At 43.2% G+C, this 18,492-nt stretch overlaps 1 protein-coding gene across 13 annotated transcripts in view; it reads right to left on the bottom strand.

The window, feature by feature from the left end:
* The window catches only part of shank2b (SH3 and multiple ankyrin repeat domains 2b), a 292,642-nt gene that overhangs the window by 4,703 nt on the left and 269,447 nt on the right, over window positions 1–18,492 (bottom strand). For 11 of the 13 annotated variants that reach the window (XM_061815646.1, XM_061815649.1, XM_061815651.1 and 8 more), the window contains one exon: window positions 14,758–17,254. In XM_061815646.1, coding sequence (XP_061671630.1) covers window positions 14,758–17,254 — 2,497 coding nt within the window. Of the gene's footprint in view, window positions 1–9,403; window positions 9,529–13,446; window positions 13,524–14,757; window positions 17,255–18,492 lie in introns of all 13 variants that reach the window. The other 2 variants (XM_061815659.1, XM_061815655.1) reach the window with 2 other exon arrangements.

Below are 18,492 nucleotides of genomic sequence, written 5' to 3'. Positions count from 1 at the left end.
GACACGCTGTGGCGACCCCTAATGGGACAACCCGAAAGGAAAAGAAGAAAAAGATTTCTTGTGAGTTTTAAAGAATTACAAATTATAGGATAACACAATTACAGAAAATTAGAGGCCTCCTTCAACTTGTAAAGTGGAAAAACTTGCACAATGGATGAGTGACTACATACTTTTGTTGCCCCGCTGTACCCACAATAACGGAAAGTTACATAGTGTTGGTTTCTCCGTGGCTTGGTCAAAAGAATTTTTTTCATGTCAATTCTTTTAAGTCAAGTGAACCCGCGAGTCATTGTTCTTCAAGTCCAAGTTGACTTGCAAGTCTTTTAACATATTGTCAAATCGAGTCTAAAATCATCAAATTCATTTCTTGAGTCTTACTAACCTCTTGGAATCAGGTCCACACTACTAAACTACTAAAAGTACTGACCAAAATAGACGAGCTTGGTTCATTAGTCACCTATGATTAGTGAAGTACACTAAAATAGATTTACGACTTGTAGGGAAAAAAAGCCGTGCTTCATATTTTTAAACGACGTAACCAAACTAGTAAAAGCTCTCAGTGTCTGATCCATTATAATTCTACACAGTGCAACTTACAACCATAATACTAATTAACATATTGTTCAATTAATCCTTCAATCAAAACATTTGTACTTGTCCCCATTATAGAACAAGCTGCACACATTCAATGAGCTCCTCCCCCGACCACCAAAAAAGGACGCCACAAACCAGCCCACAGAGAGTGATCAGCCCTTTTTCCACCTTCCTCGGAGGACCGTCCTCCGACCTCGCTGCTGACATGTCAGCACATCAAGGGCCTAATTCGCCAAAGGTTTGTGTGTACAGAAATGGGCATAAACCTGATTGCTCAGGCAGACAGTTATGACCTCAGGGTGCGTCTTATTTTAGATGCAATGTGATTTAGCGGGCCTCGGACCAAAGACTGATTTCGCATTTTTTGCTGTGACGTATGTAAGGATCCCAGAAACAAAAATAATCGCATATTGCATCTATGGAGCAATGCAGTACAGTAGGATCCTCATGCCCGGATCAAACTACAAGATTTTAGCACTGTTCTTGGTCTGATTTGTTCGAAAGAACGCTTTTCTAGATTGGGCCTGACATGTTTAGTGAAGGACTCCAAACCTCGCCCAAATCTGCTAATGTTGTCTTTGACTATGTATGGGAGAGCAAACCTGAAGGAAGAAAACAGGACACATCTGACCTTCATATCACCAAAATGACATTGTCTGGGTGGGGTTACTAACAACTTCCGACATGTACCCTAGATATGTTGCTTCCCTGATTGGAACAGGCTGTATGGAACAGCCTGAGGAGAAGTGAAGCGGGCTAAGAGTGTCATTGTGCCAAAAGGGAACGGGGCCATTTGAAGTGCATGGGCACTTATTAGATGAATGTGAGAACTTTTCAACATAAGCTTCTCCACAGAAAGTCATGCAGGGAGGGATGAAAAAGAGAGTGGACATTTGGGATGCTATTAGACGTGTGATAAACATCTGCTATGAACACAGACACTCACAAGCCCCCCCCCCCTCCACACACAAGATAGGGAGGCACAGAATATCATGATACATTAATGAACTGAAAAGTCTTTGCCATCTGTCTGGTATCTGCGAGAATAACTCTCACTTCTCCATCCATCCATCCATCCATCCATCCATCCATCCATCCATCCATCCATCCATCCATCCATCTTCAACTGCTTCTGCAGGTCAAGTTGTGGGGGAAGTAGCTCCAGAAGGGATAGTCAGACTTCCCCTTCCCCAGCCACTTTTCCAGGTCTTTCGGAGGGATCCTGAGGCGTTTCCAGGCCAGCCGAGATACATGGTCTCTCCAGCATGTCCTGGATCGTCCCTGGGGTCTCTTTCTGGTGGGACATGACCGGAACTACTCACCACGGAGGCGTCCGGGAGGCATCAGTATCAGATGCCCCTGCTACCTCATCTGGGTCCTCTCAATGTGGAGGAGCAGCGGCTCAACACTAAGCCTCTCCTGGATGCCCGAGCTTCTCACCCTATCTCTAAGGGAGAGCCTGGACACCCTGCGGAGGAAACTCAATTTGGCCGCATTTATCCAGGATCTTGTTCTTTCGGTCACGATCCACAGCTCGTGCCCATAGGTGAGGGTAAGAACGTAGATCGACTGGTAAATTGAAAGCTTTGTCTTTCGACTTAGCTCCCTCTTTACCACAACAGACTGATACAAAATCCAAATCACTGCAGATGCTGCACTGATCCTCGAGCCGTCACCTTATCGTGATGGAGGGGTTTGTGTGTCCCGATGATCCTAGGAGCAAAGTTCTCTGGGGCTTCACCCCCCTAGTAGGGTCACCCATGGCAAAAAGGTCCTAGGTAAGGAGACAGACAAAGCCCCTACGGAGAGTGCAAATGTTGGATCTCGGTTTCTCTCGAACAGGCGCGGATCAAAGGGACCCCCCTGGAGCCAGGAATAGAGGTGGGGATAGAAGGTGAGCGCCTGGTGGTCGGGCCTGCACCGATGGTGGGGAAGAGGCCGGTGCAACGTGGTAGCCCCAAACGTATTATGAGGATCTCCTGGGAATGGTTGGCAGATTCCCCTGTCAGAAGTAATTTCAGCTCTCACTTCCGAAAGAACTTTGCTCACGTTCCAGGGGAGGCGGGGGACATTGAGTCCGGGTGGACGATGTTCCGTGCCTCCATTGCTGAGGCGGCTGACCGGAGCTGTGGCCGTAAGGTGGTCGGTGCCTGTCATAGCGACAACCCATCAACACGTTGGTGGACACCAACAGTGAGGGATGCTGTCAAGCTGAAGAATGAGTCCTATCAAGCATTTTTGCCCCGTGGGACTCCTGAGGCAGCTGGTAGGTACTTGCTGGCCAAGCGAAATGCAGCTTCGGTGGTCGCTGAGGCAAAAATCGGGGCGTGGGAGGAGTTTGGTGAGCCCATGGAGAACGACTTCAAGACGGCTTCAAGGAAATTCTGGTCTACCGTCCAGCGTCTCAGGACGGGGAAGCAGTGCACCCTCAATACTATGTAGAGTGGGGATGTGGCACTGCTGACCTCATCTCGGGATGTTGTGAGTTGGTGAGGAGAATACTTCGAAGACCTCCTCAATTCCACCAACATGCCTTCCCATGACCAAGCCGAGTCTGGGTTCTTTGAAGCAGAATCTTTTGTCTCTTGGGTTGAGGTCACCGAGGTGGTTAAAAAGCTCCTTGGTGGCAAGACCCTGGAGGTGGATGAGATTCGCCCATTTTTCCTAAAGGATCTGCATGTTGTGGGCCTGGCCTGGTTGACACGCCTCTGCAACATCGGGTGTACATCGGGGACCGTGCCTCTGGATTGGCAGACTGGGGTAGTGGTCCCCCTTTTTAAGGAGGACGGGAAGGTGTGTTCCAATTATAGGGGGATCACACTCCTCAGCCTCCCTGGTAAGGGCTATTCAGGGGTGCTGGAGAGGAGGGTGAGTCGGCAAGTCGAATCTCAGATTCAGGAGGAGCAATGTGGTTTTCGTCCTGGCCGTTGGAACAGTGGACCAGCTCTACACCCTTGGTGGGATTCTCGAGGGTGCATGGGAGTTTGCCCAACCATTGTATATGTTTTGTGGACTTTGATAAGGCATTTGACCGTGTCCCTCAGGGAGTCTTGTGGGGGGTTCTTCGGGAGTGTGGGGTACTGAACCCCCTGATACGGCCTGCAGAGTTTGGTCTGCATTGCCGGCAATAAGTTGGACTTGTTTCCGGTGAGCATTGGACTCCCCCAAGGCTGCCCTTTTTCACCGATTTTGTTCATAACTTTTATGGACAGAAGCTCTCGGCGCAGCCAAGGCGTAGAGTGTTTCCGGTTTGGTGGCCTCAACATCGGATCTCTGCTCTTTGTAGATGATGTGGTTCTGTTGGCTTCATCAAGCCGTGATCTCCAACGCTCACTTGAGTGGTTCACAGCCGAGTGTGAAGCATCTGGGATCAGAATCAGCACCTTAGAATCTGAGACCATGGTCCTCAGTCAAAAGAAAAGGGTGTGCCCCCTCCGGGTCTGGAATGATATCCTGAACCAAGTAGAGAAGTTCAAGTATTTTGGAGTCTTGTTCACGAATGAGGGAAGAATGGAGCGGGAGATCAACAGACGGATCTCACATCTGCTGCTTCCTTTATTTTCACCATGAACCAGTTGAATTGGACATCCGCAAAATAACAACTGCAACCGAGACGGCAATTTTCAGGGTCAAAATTATTGTTTCGTTAAAGTATGTGGAACATAAAACTATCATTTGTAGTTCGCTTTCAATGAATGCTTGAAATCTGGAGCCAATACACATCACAAAAAGTCAGCTGGTGAGTCAACTATTACTCAAATAAAAAAATTCACTCACTAACGCTAAATAATGAACAATGACCGTCACTGAGTGAATACAGTCAAATTGCAAACTGGTGATACACAATGGAACATATTGTAGAAAGCAAGGGTATACCAACCTTTATTGAGCCAATGAACATACAGTATTTTACATTTAAAAAAAAAATCTCACTGGTATGGCACGACTCCATACAAAACTGTCACAAAAAGTTTACGTTTGGGTTAAATGCCATGCAGTAGAATATCCATCCATCCATTTTCTTTGCCGCTTATCCTCACTAGGGTCGCGGAGAGTGCTGGAGCCTATCCCAGCTCTCAAAGGGCAGGAGGCAGGTTACACCCTGAACTGAACAGACCGGAGTGAATCTAGCTTCACCCTACACACTCGCTGGACATTGTTTTTCTTTTTCTTTTTTTTTTTTTTTTTTTTTTAGTTTATGATAGCATTCCGGTTCCTACGGGAGCAACGCTACCGAAATTTGTAGTATCTCACAAGTGAGTCCCCGATACAGCCTTCACATTTTTGTAGATATTTTATAATATCTATTCTTGGCAAAATCTTAAAAGAGACTTTTATACAAAAAAAGAGAGACTTTTATACAATATGAAACAATCACCTTGGTAAACCAGGGGTTGTGGGTTCGTATCCCAGTGGGGCCTCCACTCCCTGAGAAGGGTTGCGTCAGGAAGGGCATCCGGCATAAAAATTGTGCCAAACATATATATGCGTTCATCTGAGATGATACGCTGTGGCGACCCCGAAAGGGACAAGCCGAAAGAAACACACACACCTTGTGACTTGTATAATGCTGTCCCCTCAAACTCTAACCCAATTTCGATCCATTAGGGAATGATGTTTTAAAGGTCCGCGCATACAAAAACAGCCGCTAACTTGATTTGCTCATGTAAACATATATGAAAGCTGATGGTTTTGCACATTTTAGAAGAGTGTACGTTGTGTATACAAATAAATCAATTTAGCATCTGGAATGTGATTTATTGTTATGACTGAGCAAGATTACAGTCCTGCTCTACATTATTGGTACGCCTTCATTTTTTTAAATATCTTCAGAAATAAATGGAGATGTACCAAACTTACATCATCAGGATCTTAACTAGAGCCACATAGTCATTTAGCAAATGAATTTTTTTTTCAGCTTAAGATATTAAAATGAAATTGAAATAAAAACAACGGAAACCACAAGTACAGCAATATTGGCACCCCTCATTATTTGACGGCACTACCTTTGATAGCGATGACAGTCTCCAACAATTTTTATATCCATCTATAAGATTTTTGCTCTTCTCAGGAGGTATTTTCTCTCACTATTCCTTTGCAATTTGTTGAACATTTGCAGGGTTGTTTTCCCCAATGGCAGATTTCATGTCCACCCAAAGATTTTCAATTGGAATAGATTAGGACTCATTGTTGGCCGTTTTAAAACCATATATATAATTTTCCTTTTCAACCATGTGTAGTTTTGGATGTTTTCTTTAGTCTTTATCTTGCTTTTGAACCCATGATCTTGGCCTCAAACCAATTGTTCTTATTCTGGTAAGCCATTTGGGTCTAAAATCACTTGGTAATGTCCTGATTTTATGATACCTGTGATGCAGTCAAGGGATCTAGTACCAGATGTAGAAAAGCAGCCCCACATCATTATGGATTTTCCACCATACTTGACTCTTGGCAGTGTGTTTTATTTTTTTTCCTGAAAGGCCTAACTGTGTTGTCTAGAAAAATACTTTACTTTACTTAGTTCTAGTTTTGTTTCATCTGTCCATAAAATTTTTCATGTTTGCTCTTTTCTGTCAAACACACATTCTATGGAGAAAAATGCTTCACTTGATACATCTTCTTTGTCTGAGATAGTCCACATTTAGCGTCTAAACTTCAAGGATACTAATTATGGTGAGCAGGACTGTACTTGACTTCTGACTTGCTTAAACCAAGTAATGACTTGTCTTGACTTGCTTGAAATTCAATTTTTTTTTTCCAACAATAACTTTGGGCTTACTTGAAACTTCAAGGTTAAGATTTATTTGAGACTTGCATATATGAGACTGGCCTGGTACACACCCAATGCCCAACGTGAATATAAAAATCACCATTTATCAGTTTTGGCCATAGCGTGTGTTATGTACTCCGATAATCTCAAGACAGAGCAGAGCACACACAGGTTCTGTTCCATCACTGATTTTGAATCTACTGTAGACTGCCAAGACCAAAATCTTGCGTAATCAAATGTGATAGAAGAAAAGTTAAGGCATCGAAATGTAACATCAAAAAGGACACGAGAGGCAGAAATGATGGTGGCCTTGGGGTTATTATATTTTTTTAAAATGGTAAAATCCTGAACTATCCATCCATCTATCAATTTTCTAGCCGCTTATCCTCACAAGGGTCATGGGAAGTGCGGGAGCCTATCCCAGCTGTCAACGGGCAGGTGGCGGGGTACACCCCGAACTGGTTGCCAGCCAATCGCAGGGCACATCGAGACAAACAGCCGCACACACAATCACACCTCAGGGCAATTTAGAATGTCCAATTAATGTTGCATGTTTTGGGAGGAAACCGGAGTGCCCGAAGAAAACCCATGCAGGCGGGTCCGGGATTGAACCCGGGACCTCAGAACTGTGAGGCCAACGTTTTCCAGCAGAGTCATAAAAATGTCATGGCCAGACAGTAAAGAACCTCTGAAATGTAAATTTGTGTTTTGTTTTTATAAATATATTCAATATGATTGAAGGTAACTGTTGAAAACCTGGGCAAACCTATGTTACGATAGGACACAAAACTCCTTTACAGCTTCAACAGTTGGGATTTTGTGGATAGGGCTAAACGTACTCTTATGACATCACAAGGATGAAACCATGATGCACCATGCCTCTTTATTCTAGGCAACGGTCACATGGCGGTATTCCAGCTTCACTGTTCACAGTCCAACTTCTACCTGTAAAGTAGGCAACTGGCAATGAAACGATGTCCACAAAAAAATAAATAAATCTTCCCTGAAGTACAATGTGTTTTGTGACATTTGGGCCACATTGCCTGCTGTCTGGCACGTTGTGTTGCGATGCTGTGCTGCCAGAGATCACTGCATGTCTTTGATTGAAAGGAAAATGCGTGATTTTTAGACGCTCTCACCGACATGGCCACGGCGTCTGGAAGATGGAAGAATGTGCCAATTGTTGACCATTTGGAAGCTTGATTTAACATACCTTGTGATGTTTTCATCCATTCATTCATTGTCTGGCTTGTTAACAAGACACTTTGTTATAATGTGGCAAATTTACGTGATTTTTTTTGTCTTTGTCTCTCGCATTCCCACGGCTCTATGAGCAGGTCCGTCGGACTTTGTGTTGTTGTTATGCTTTTATTTTGTTGGAGGCGGGATACGTGTATGCTCATGTTTCCTGAGTGTTGCTGAAAGGTCCAGTTGGAGCAGTGTTGTACAATAATAGTGTTGTCAATCTTGACTTTGGAAAATACTTCTTGCCATCGGATGAACCCACTAATACAAAATACAAGTTTGGTTTTATTTATGTTTACTTTCTTGATACTACTTCATGACAGGGAGAAGTTGTCTTTCCCCACATCTGAATATTTTTGGTGATGAAAATTGAATTGCTATTTAGGATCGTCGGGCTTGACCTGTTAAGGACTGCAGTACCAGGACAACTTCACTCTGAACACACCTCAAACTAAAGGATAAAATAATTGTAAAAGACAGTCTGGTGATAGTCAGGCTTGGTCGGGAAGGGGCAAAATCGGGAGCCCGATTATCTTTATGTGTACTGAGCCTTACTCCTACCCACCTCTGCCTACTGCAACATATACTTTGTTTATACTGTACATATGCAGCACATATGAGGTGCCTAAACTTGTCCAACTTCTCATGTGTTCGCAATTCTCTCCGTCATAATCAGTGTGACAAACCAAGATTATCTTTATCGTCAAGTCAAAAGATGCGGTGATCTCAAATCGAAAGCAATAACGCTTGAACAAAATGGGCACCACACAGAATTAACACTTTCTAATTTGGATAATCTCATTTAGGGGTGTATTCACTTTTATTGGGAGAGGTTTAAACATTAATGGCTGTGCAGTCCATTATTTTGAGGCAGCACAAAGCTTATACAATATCAACATGAACTTTTTTTACGTTGTAGCAAAGTGTCATTTCTTTAGTATCGTCCCCTAGAAAGAAATGATAAAATAGTGGCAAAAATGTGACGGGTTTACTAATTTTCTCGAGATACTTTCAGTCAGAAAAATGCCATAGTATAGTCAACACAACATGCTACAGTAGTATTTCAGTCATATTTATGGTAAATATTCTAAAAAAGATTAAATCAAAACAGTAACTACAGTCGTGAGTGTGCATGCCTTCATATACCACGTGATGACCGCCATCTAAACCAACCCCAGAACACTTATTTTGGCAGTCTTCACAACTTTTGTTTTTTGTGTAAATACCAATGTGATGGAAACATGTCTAATCTGTGGAATATCTGTGAATGTAAGAGTGTAAATAAATAAATAAGTAGAGTAGCATTAGCACATCGTGCACTGGCTTTCAGTAATACAGAGCTATATCGATACGGTGGTGGGAGACCTCGCTTGCAGCATGCCTACACATCTTACGACTCCTTACTTTCTTTCGAGCACACTGCTTCACACAAAAAAGGGTCACATTCACCGATGAATGTGTGCATGCTGAATTTATTTATAGAAATCAGAGATCTCGCTTTCTCACACATACACTCACACACACACACACACACACACACCACACACACACACACACCACACACACACACACACACACACACACCACACACACACACACACACACACACGCATGCTGATTTGGCTGTGCTTGGTTACATAATCCTGGTCTACTAAAGCAGCGTGGCACGTGACCTGAATAAAATGATGTTGAGATCTGCTGTGGGTAATGCTTGCCATCCTGCTGCTCACACACAAACGCATGCACTTACACACACACACACACACACGCACATGCACACACACACTCACTAACACGTGCAAATAGGTCCCTCCAACTCAGGCTGTCATCACTGCAGGCCCCAAGGCTGCTCTCATCAGCTGGTTGCTTGGCAACCATTTCGTCCACAGGCACAACCAATGCACATTTAATCTGGGAGGCTAAGAGACAGGGATACAAAAAAAGACAGAAAGAGGGAAAAAAAAATTCCCATTATCATCCTAGGGAACTAAAAGAGTCATGGTACCGCTGCTACCGAGGTTCATTCCAGTACAGTGACGAAGAAGGAGAGCAAGAGATTGTGCACAATAGCAAGTGGACCCACGATGATGCGAGACAGGGTAAAAAAAAAAAAAAAAAACGCCACTATTGAGGCTTCCCATGTGGGAATCTAGGCCATCTTCTGTGTGTCTATGTTGCCATCTGTTTGACAGCTATTGAGGCATGACCACCTTTTTAACATGATGGCATCATCACTGTGTGGTGTTGTCTCACTGCGGACATTCTTATCACTTGTGTTTAACTACATGGCAGACCTCTGCACGAGAGATTAGCTACTTTGTGTGTGTCTGGAGGCTGATCAGACCTCAGTCATGTAAATGAGCGGCTTTACACACTGACACAACCACATAAATATTGTATAGCAGACATCTTCAAATGGCAGAAAGTGTTCTGGGTCCAGACATAATCAGGGTCTCATGCGGACTGATTACATAAAGATCATGCGCACTGTCACGCAGTGCATTTTTTTCCTCCCATAGGCTGCAGTCACAGAATTTGTACTTAAAGTTTAATTGTAAGTACAGTATAAACTAAAGGTTTGATTGGCTTATTGTGATCACACTAGCATAATGAGCCAATGAAATTGCTTTTTTTCCCCTGTATGATTTGTGGAAGTGAGTTGCCTGATAAGATGCGAATGACATTGCCTATTTCAAAGTGAGCAAACTCAACTCGGGAAGTTTTTATGTGATGTTTTAAATATATGAATGGATGCACCAATACATTTCTATTCTTCCGGAAGCTGGCTCAAAACTGTTGTGTTTCATTCTCGTGAAAATGTGGCTCCAATAGAAAGCGGGAACTTTAAGCAGCATTTCCAAAAGAAACAAATTCTTCAACCATCCTCTCGACCTAGTGGCCAGATAAACATAGTGAGACACACAACAGCAGCGCCTACGTGAATCAAATCAAAAAAGAGCATGAATGAATGTTCTAGCGAAATAGCATTCCATCGAAAATTTAGTGACATTTGGTCATGACGAAATGCGTCCTGCAGCTGCGAGATGTTTTTTTTACTTGAAATATTAATCTGCTGGCGGCACGCTGGGTCAGCTGGAAAGCGTTGGCCTAACAGTTCTGAGGTCCGGGGTTCAATCCCTGACCCACCTGTGTGGAGTTTGCATGTTCTCCCCGTGCCTGCGTGGGTTTTCTCCGGGCACTCCAGTTTCCTCCCACATCCCAAAAACATGCAGCATTAAATGGACACTCTAAATTGCCCTGAGGTGGTATTGTGGATGCGGCTATTTGTCTCAATGTGCCCTGCGATTGGCTGGCAACCAGTTCAGGGTGTCCCCTGCCTCCTGCCCTTTGACAGATGGCATAGGCTCCAGCACGACCTTGCAAGGATAAGCGGCTAAGAAAATGGATGAATAGATGGATATTCATCTGCTTGGTCTGATTTACTTGAATAGACTTAATTTGGCTGTTCGGTGTTAGGTGAAATTTAAGAGGTTAGATACCCGTGTTGTTTTCATTTTGTTTTTCATCCTTTTTCAAGTTGTATCAAAATACATTTTGTACTGAAATTTTAGCCTCGTGTGTTTAGACCTGTTTAGGAATGTGGTATTAAAAGTGTTCAGATCTTCCATGGATGTATATATTTTTTTCTGCCCGAGTGAACCAATGCATCAAAATACTTTATTCTATGGAGATCATGAGTTTATTGTCCAAATGTACAGCGTATACTTCATATGAAGATGATCATAAAATGTAAGAAGACTTGAGAGAGATGGCAACGAGAGCCAATCTTGTAGCGCTCCCAGTGAATCCACTGACTGGTGATTGGTATGTTGTTTTGTTTTTGACTCTCATGATAATAGCCCCATTTGGTGCAAATAGAGGTTTGGTCACTTGTTGAAATTGAACTTTGACAGGACTGAAGGGGATCGTAGCAGTCAATCAGTCTTCTGAATGCCAGATGACTACAGGATTTGCCACCCAACAATGAAGCCTTTTCATGGTGAGGTCATACAATTTAGGATTTTCATGACTGGCGTGATCCAGTGTGGCGTTTGAGACTACTGTGGACCAGGGGAGAGTTATACAAATACGGTGGAACCTCAGAGTTCGAATGTCTCGGTTGTTGTACAAATGAGTGTTTGACCAAAAAATATGCATTAAAAAATCTCTTGGTTTTGGACCCAATTCTCGGTGTCAAAACACCCAGCCAAAGTGAAACCCATGTTGACCAGGTCGCCGACTCGATCAGAGCGATGACGAATGCACACAAGGCGGTGTCGAAAAGAACTACTGCCCACTTCAAATCTTGTCACTCATACCCAACCCAGTGCATGCTCATAGCATGCCAGTGAGTGCTCATAGCATGAGCATGCACCTACCTTTATTTTTGTAATTTTGCACCTTATTTTTTTGTTATTTTTCCAGTATTTTCTTTGCCATGGGCCCAAAAGAAAGACAGTGGTACTACCAGCAGCGAAGGAAAAGTTGAGTGAACCATACTGGTTCTAAGTACGCTAAGTACCGAAATGTGGTATGTGTTTTTTTTACATTTCTTTGCTAGCTCGCATCGTATGGCTAAGTCAACAATTTCAACTATTCTAAAGAACACAAATGTAATAAAAGGAATCTAGTGTTTCTAAAGGAGTGACTAGTATTACAAAGCAAAGTCCACAGATAAAAGAAGAAATGGAGAAGCTCCTGAAGAATTTGTCAAATCATGGAGGGGTAACTGACACTTCCTCCTTCCCTCTCGAGCCATTGGACCGCCACCAAAAAGGAAAAGGATACACATTTAAGTTGCCTTAAGTTTATTATTATTTTTTATTGTTTAAATGCAGGGTGTACATGTTTTTACATCAAGAGGAATTAAAATATGCATTTACTATTTGGAGGTTCGGAATGGATTAAATTCATTTACATTATTTCCTTTGAAAAGAAATGTTTCGGAGGTTGAACAATTCAGACATTGAACACTTCACAAGAACAAATTATGTTCAAACTCTGAGGATCCACGGTATTGTTATGTCATTTCATAGGCAACGGCATCTCAGCCGATCCAAAAACGGGCAGGCTGTGCCACTGCGGGTGTGTTTAGACGAATTCATTCATCATCAACTACAACTTCCCTTTAAATGTCGCACAATGATAGTCTCACAAGGAGATGTCTGTGTGGATCTGTACATTGTGGCCTATGTGGCAAAAGACAATGCACGCGGGAACCCTGATAAAATACAGCATGAGCTTGTGATAACTACTGGTAACTTCAATGTATCCGCAGATCTCATATCTATTTCCACTCCCAATTGTTTGTGTAAAGCCCTCACATAGCTGCACCAGCCAGTAGAATGATTTAAAAAATAATATGGTAATGATAATAATAAAATGTGTTATATTATATATATATAAATTTCTACAATGATTCAGATGGTTCATATATTTATGAATGAAATTAATATTATGTTGTCTTACTACATTAGCAAGTGGAAGTTTACATAATTCCAGGAAACAATGAACAGAATTTACTGTTTTGTATGATCCATTGTTTAAATTCAGATAAAACAGCACATTCACAGCTATTGCCAGTAAATATGGGTTAATGACAGAAATGAAACAATTACGAAGTGCTGTGGGTTAAGTAAAAAACCTGAACCAGAATTTTTGCATTTGATACATTTCTGTCTTCAAACTTGTGTTTGGACCCTATGACATCTTCATACAACATGATATTGTGACATGGTCATTTCCAAGTACCATACCTGTGATTTAAAATAATAATTTAAAAAAATTAATAGACGTGGAGAACTTAGTGTGGCATGATAACAGTTGATGGATCCTACCTGTGAGGGTGAACTGAGGGAACATGAAGTAAGAAGAGATGAGGGAATTATGGAAGACTGGATAAAATGGAGATGAGCTGAAAATGAAATGATTAGAAAGTTTTAGGTCAACAGACCAAGCACAAATGATGGAAATGAGGATAACATGATAGCATGTGGCCTGAAGCGTGAAAGGAGCAAGGCAAGGCAGGACTTAAGCTTCTGCTGGGCATCACACAGATAATTAACAAAAATTGATGGAACCAATTTTATCTGTTTATTTATTGCAACAGAAAAAAGTGCCCAAAGCATTCAACCTCTCTGATGGGCAAAGGACTGTCCATGCAGAATATGTCACCACTGAATTATTTATTTTGCGTCTTTATTCCCCCCTCATACCGAGATGTGAATTTAATAAAACATGAGCTTATGTAGTTCAGGTACTCTCTCCACATTCTCTCCCATTCATATTCTTAACGCTGGAAAACCAAAAATAAAATCTGTCTGAAAATGAAGCCTCCAAACCTTCACTGAGCAATGTAAAGAATTCTCTTGAAATCTTTGACAGGGCCAACATGCTTGATTGCTTTCACAAACATCACCTCTGGTCATCTACTTTCATCTCCTAATCCCTAAAATGAACTGTTCTTTGGGCAGTCTGGTCTGATAATGAACTTTAATTTAGTAGTCACACTTCTAATTTATATCAATTTAAAGTATCAAAGGTACACAAAATTCTCAAAGCTGAGATAGCCAATAAAAATCTGATGGTCCTGATAAATTGGACTACTTTGAAACTGACAGCAAATCTGATTGCTCCACCTCTGGCATACATTTTTACCAATGATATTCCCTCAGTGTGAAAATCTGATATTTTCTCCCACTGTTCTGTTAATTCAGCCCTAACTAGTTGCTACCAAAGTAGCGCCCAAAGAAATTCCAACAGAGAAGGCAGTGTAAAATGTACAGTAAATACGCAAAGCATGGTGCAGCCGGCCAGTGCAATTATAAACCACTCATTGCAATAGAACAACCTTATCATGACCTTCTCAGACAGACTAACTTTGCAGCATTTTATTTATTTATTTTTTTTAATATGTACACTTTATAACCCTAAACCCAAAACAATCTGGAATACCTCAAAATCTAAGACTACTAGCACAAACAAACTAGTTAACAATGATCGCTTAAATTGCCCACACTCATCCGCTCCCTACCTTGAAATATAACATTGGTGCAAAAATTTTTTAATAAAAGACTTAACTATAAATATCCATAACCTGTAAATACCAGAGCAGTTTAAAAAAAGAAAAGAAATGAGCCATTATATACCTTGTTCCAAATGCCCCTTGGTTTCCTGGTGGGGAGTCCAGGCTTTCCCCTGACTTGGGTGGTCTTTCACGATTCATGTGTTGCAGAATGGAGCTCAACTCTGTGATAACTGTGTTCTTTGACTCTGGTGTAGGGGGAGGACTATGAAGCTCAGAAGACTGATCACCCCACAGCTTTGATGTCCTTTGAGTGGGAGTCCTAGGAGGTTCAGAAGATGAAGTGTGAGCACCAGTAGTCTGAGGAGGAGACCCATAAGATTCAGGTGGTTCTTCAATTAGGGCATCATGATAAAGTGAGGTTCTATTGATGACTGATTTGCCTTTGGGTTTGGGTGGTACAGGAGGTCTATCCACGAGGAAGCAATGTCCATCTGCACTAGCATATAGGCTCTCCAGAGTGGTTTCACTGTAGCCTCCTTCTGATGAAAGGGTGGAGATGCTTGACACTGTGCTGGTGGTCTCCATGTGCTGAGGGTCTCCACTACTGCGGCTGTCTACCTCTTCAATACCAGAGTCACCTACCCCTGACTCTGGGTCTGGCGGAGGAGGAGGATTTGAAGGGGGCATACTGTTTGTCACCCGTTTGTGTTGATCAGTGACAAGTGGAGGGGCATGGACATTGTATGGGGGTAGTAGAGGCCCCCCATTCCTTCTCTGTTGCTGAAGCATCTGTGCAATCACACTAGTCTGTTCATCGGGGATGTCAATACTGTTTGCAAACTCTAGAGGAGGTGGGAGTGGCTCTGTAAAGTCAAAATCCTCATCAATGTCAACTGAGGCTAGCGGAGGAGGGGGGATCCGGAAAGGTAGCTTCACGGGTTCATCCAAGGATTCTCCTAGAGGAATGCTACGTCTTCGTGTTGAGGAAGGCTGGGAATTAATAGACGATGTTGGGCCACTGCGAGGATCAGGGTGATTGAGGTCTTTCAGCTCAGATGGCCTGTTGCTATCCTGTCCTTCCAAATCTTGGTTATTTACCTTGTTACTTGCTTCTATGCTGGTGTGAACCATTAACAGTCCAGTTGACTTAGGTGTGTCAGCCACATCTGCAGGTGCACTTTTCCTCTCTTCAACTGTGTGATGGTGTCGCTCCTCCTGAGCCACATCAGATTCGTATTTCTGTTCAGTCATTTGCCTACGCAAACCACCTCGCCCTGGACGGCCTATGGTTGCAGAGGAGATTGCAGCAAAACTTGTCTCAATTCCAGACCTCAACTTGGTATCGATAAAAAGTGGCTGGTTGAGGTCTAATTTGTGGCTTGGCTGCAGGGGAAGGGACTGAGCTTCATGTTTGGGAGTTTGCGGAACCTGAGGAGGATTTTGTTGCTGATTTTGATGATGATTTTGTTGCTCCTTCATTGCTCGATCACGAGCTGCAAGGGCCAAAGCGAGAGGAGAATTAGGGTCCAGAGGTTTACCAGTGACAGGATGAAGGTAGGTCCCATTGGCCCTATAGTTGCTCTTTGGAGGAGTAGCTGGGAGACTAACAGGGCTATCCAGATTAGGACACTGTCCTGTCTTAGTGTTTAGCGGCTCCCGAACAATGGTTGGCTCTGGAGTATTAAAATCTGTCATGTTTCCACTGCCTCCCCCGACAGGAGGTCCAAGGTGCACTGGTGGAGCCATTATCCTATGGAGTCGTTCGTCACTACCAAACATGCCCTCATCGATGGACTTTGATTGGCGAAGGCGAGGTGTTGGGGTAGGACCAATCAAGTCATCATCCCCCATATCTATTGACTGGAAGGCAATGGAGGTTTTTTTTGCCTCAAGTCTTTTCTCTCGGTCCCGCACCGCACCAGCAATTGCTGCTGCAAATGGGTTGCCTAAAGACGTTGGGTCTTCAGGGCGCAGACCACCACTTCCACCCACAGTTGGCATTAGTGATGGGTGTTCCGGAGTGGTGGGCTCAATCTCCATACTGCTACCCTGGCTGCTCTTGCCACTGCTGCTAGTGGATGGTTCCTTGACAATGATGGTAGGAATGGGGATGGATGAGCATGTTCGCTCAACAGGTGTAGTCAGAATGGAAACTGGGCCCGAGGGGCTTTCTGGCATATGACATGTTTTTTCTGGACTATCCTCGACATTTGACTGTTTTACTAGCATCCCCTTCCTTCGGGCTGGTTTTGCTGGCACATACAAATTTTTATTGCCTACTTCAGAGTACGGGTTTTCGGGTACTGGTGTGCGCCCACGACTACGTGGGCTTTCAAAATGCTCTGAACTCTGTCTGTGGTAGCCCCGCCTCAATGTACCAACATCTGTGGTTCTACTAATAGTCGTCACTGCGTTAGATGAGTTCTGGGCAAAGGTGGGTCTTGTGCTACCGTAACTCTTGGGGGTTGAACCAGTGGGCGAGTTGAAGGCAGGTGGTGATGGGGGTGAAATAGCTGGGGGAGGAGGGATATCCTCTGAAGTATCTGGCATTGAGAGGCTGCGGGAAAATTTAAGTAGAGGAGGCGTAAGGAATCCCTGTTTTTCCTCCTCTGCTGTACCTAGAAGATATCCAGCAGAAAGAAAATATACATTAGAATAGAATGTTGTTGAAAAAAAGTAAAAGTTTGGCCACAAATGTACTCGTGCCATGAATGGCCCAACATGGAATTATGATTTTACCTTCACCATATGTTTAAACAATTCAGTGAGCCAATTTCTCAACACTTGCAGTGAAGAAAATAAGTATTTGAACACCCTGCTATATTGCAAGTTCTCCTACTTAGAAATCATGGAGGGGTCTGAAATTTTCATCGTAGGTGCATGTCCGCTATGAGAGAGATAATCTAAAAAGAAAAATCCTGAAATAAAAATGTCTGATTTTCTAAAGGCTTTATTTGTGTGAGCGGCACGATGGATGGGCTGGTAAAGTGTTGGCCTCACAGTTCTGAAGTCCCGGGTTATATCATGTACCCACCTGTGTAGAGTTTGCACGTTCTCCCTGTTCCTGCCTGGGTTTTCTCCGGGCACCCCGGTTTCCACCCACATCCCAAAAACATGCAACATTTATTGGACACTCTAAATTGGCCCTACGTGTTATTGTAAGTGCGGCTGTTTCTCTCCATGTGCCCTACGATTGCCTGGCAACCAGTTCAGGGTGTACCCTCCCTCCTGCCCATTGACAGCTGAGAAAGGCTCCAGAACTCTCCACAACCCTTGTGAGGATAAGCGGCAAAGAAAATGGATGGATGGATTTATTTGTTTGATACAGCTGAAAATAAGTACTTGAACACCTGTCTATCAGCTAGAATTCTGACCCTCAAAGACCTGTTAGTCTGCCTTTAAAAGTCCACCTCCACTCCATGTATTATCCTGAATAAGATGCACCTGTGTTAGCTTGTTAGCTGCATAAAGACACCTGTCCACTTCATACAACCAGTAAGACTCAAAGTTGTAACATGGCCAAGACCAAAGAGCTGTCCAAAGACACCAGAGACAAAATTGTACAATTCCACAGGCCTGAAAAGGGCTTCAGAGAAATTGTGAAGCAACTTGGTGAAAAAAGGTCCACTTTTGGAGCAATCATTAGAAAATGGAATAAGCTAAACACGACGGTCAGTCTCAATCGGAGTGAAGCCCCATATAAGATATCACGTCGTGGGGTCTCAATGATCCTTAGAAAGGTGAGGAATCAGCCCAGGACTACACGGCAGGACTTCGTCAATGACCTGAAAAGAGGTGAGACCACTGTTTCTAAGGTGGCTGTTGGTAATACACTAAGACGTCATGGTTTGAAATC

Source organism: Syngnathoides biaculeatus, chromosome 3 (assembly GCF_019802595.1).
Source record: "Syngnathoides biaculeatus isolate LvHL_M chromosome 3, ASM1980259v1, whole genome shotgun sequence".
Lineage (NCBI taxonomy): Eukaryota > Metazoa > Chordata > Actinopteri > Syngnathiformes > Syngnathidae > Syngnathoides > Syngnathoides biaculeatus.
The sequence above is the reverse complement of the archived record's forward strand: the minus strand, read 5'-3'. Positions and strand labels throughout refer to the sequence as shown.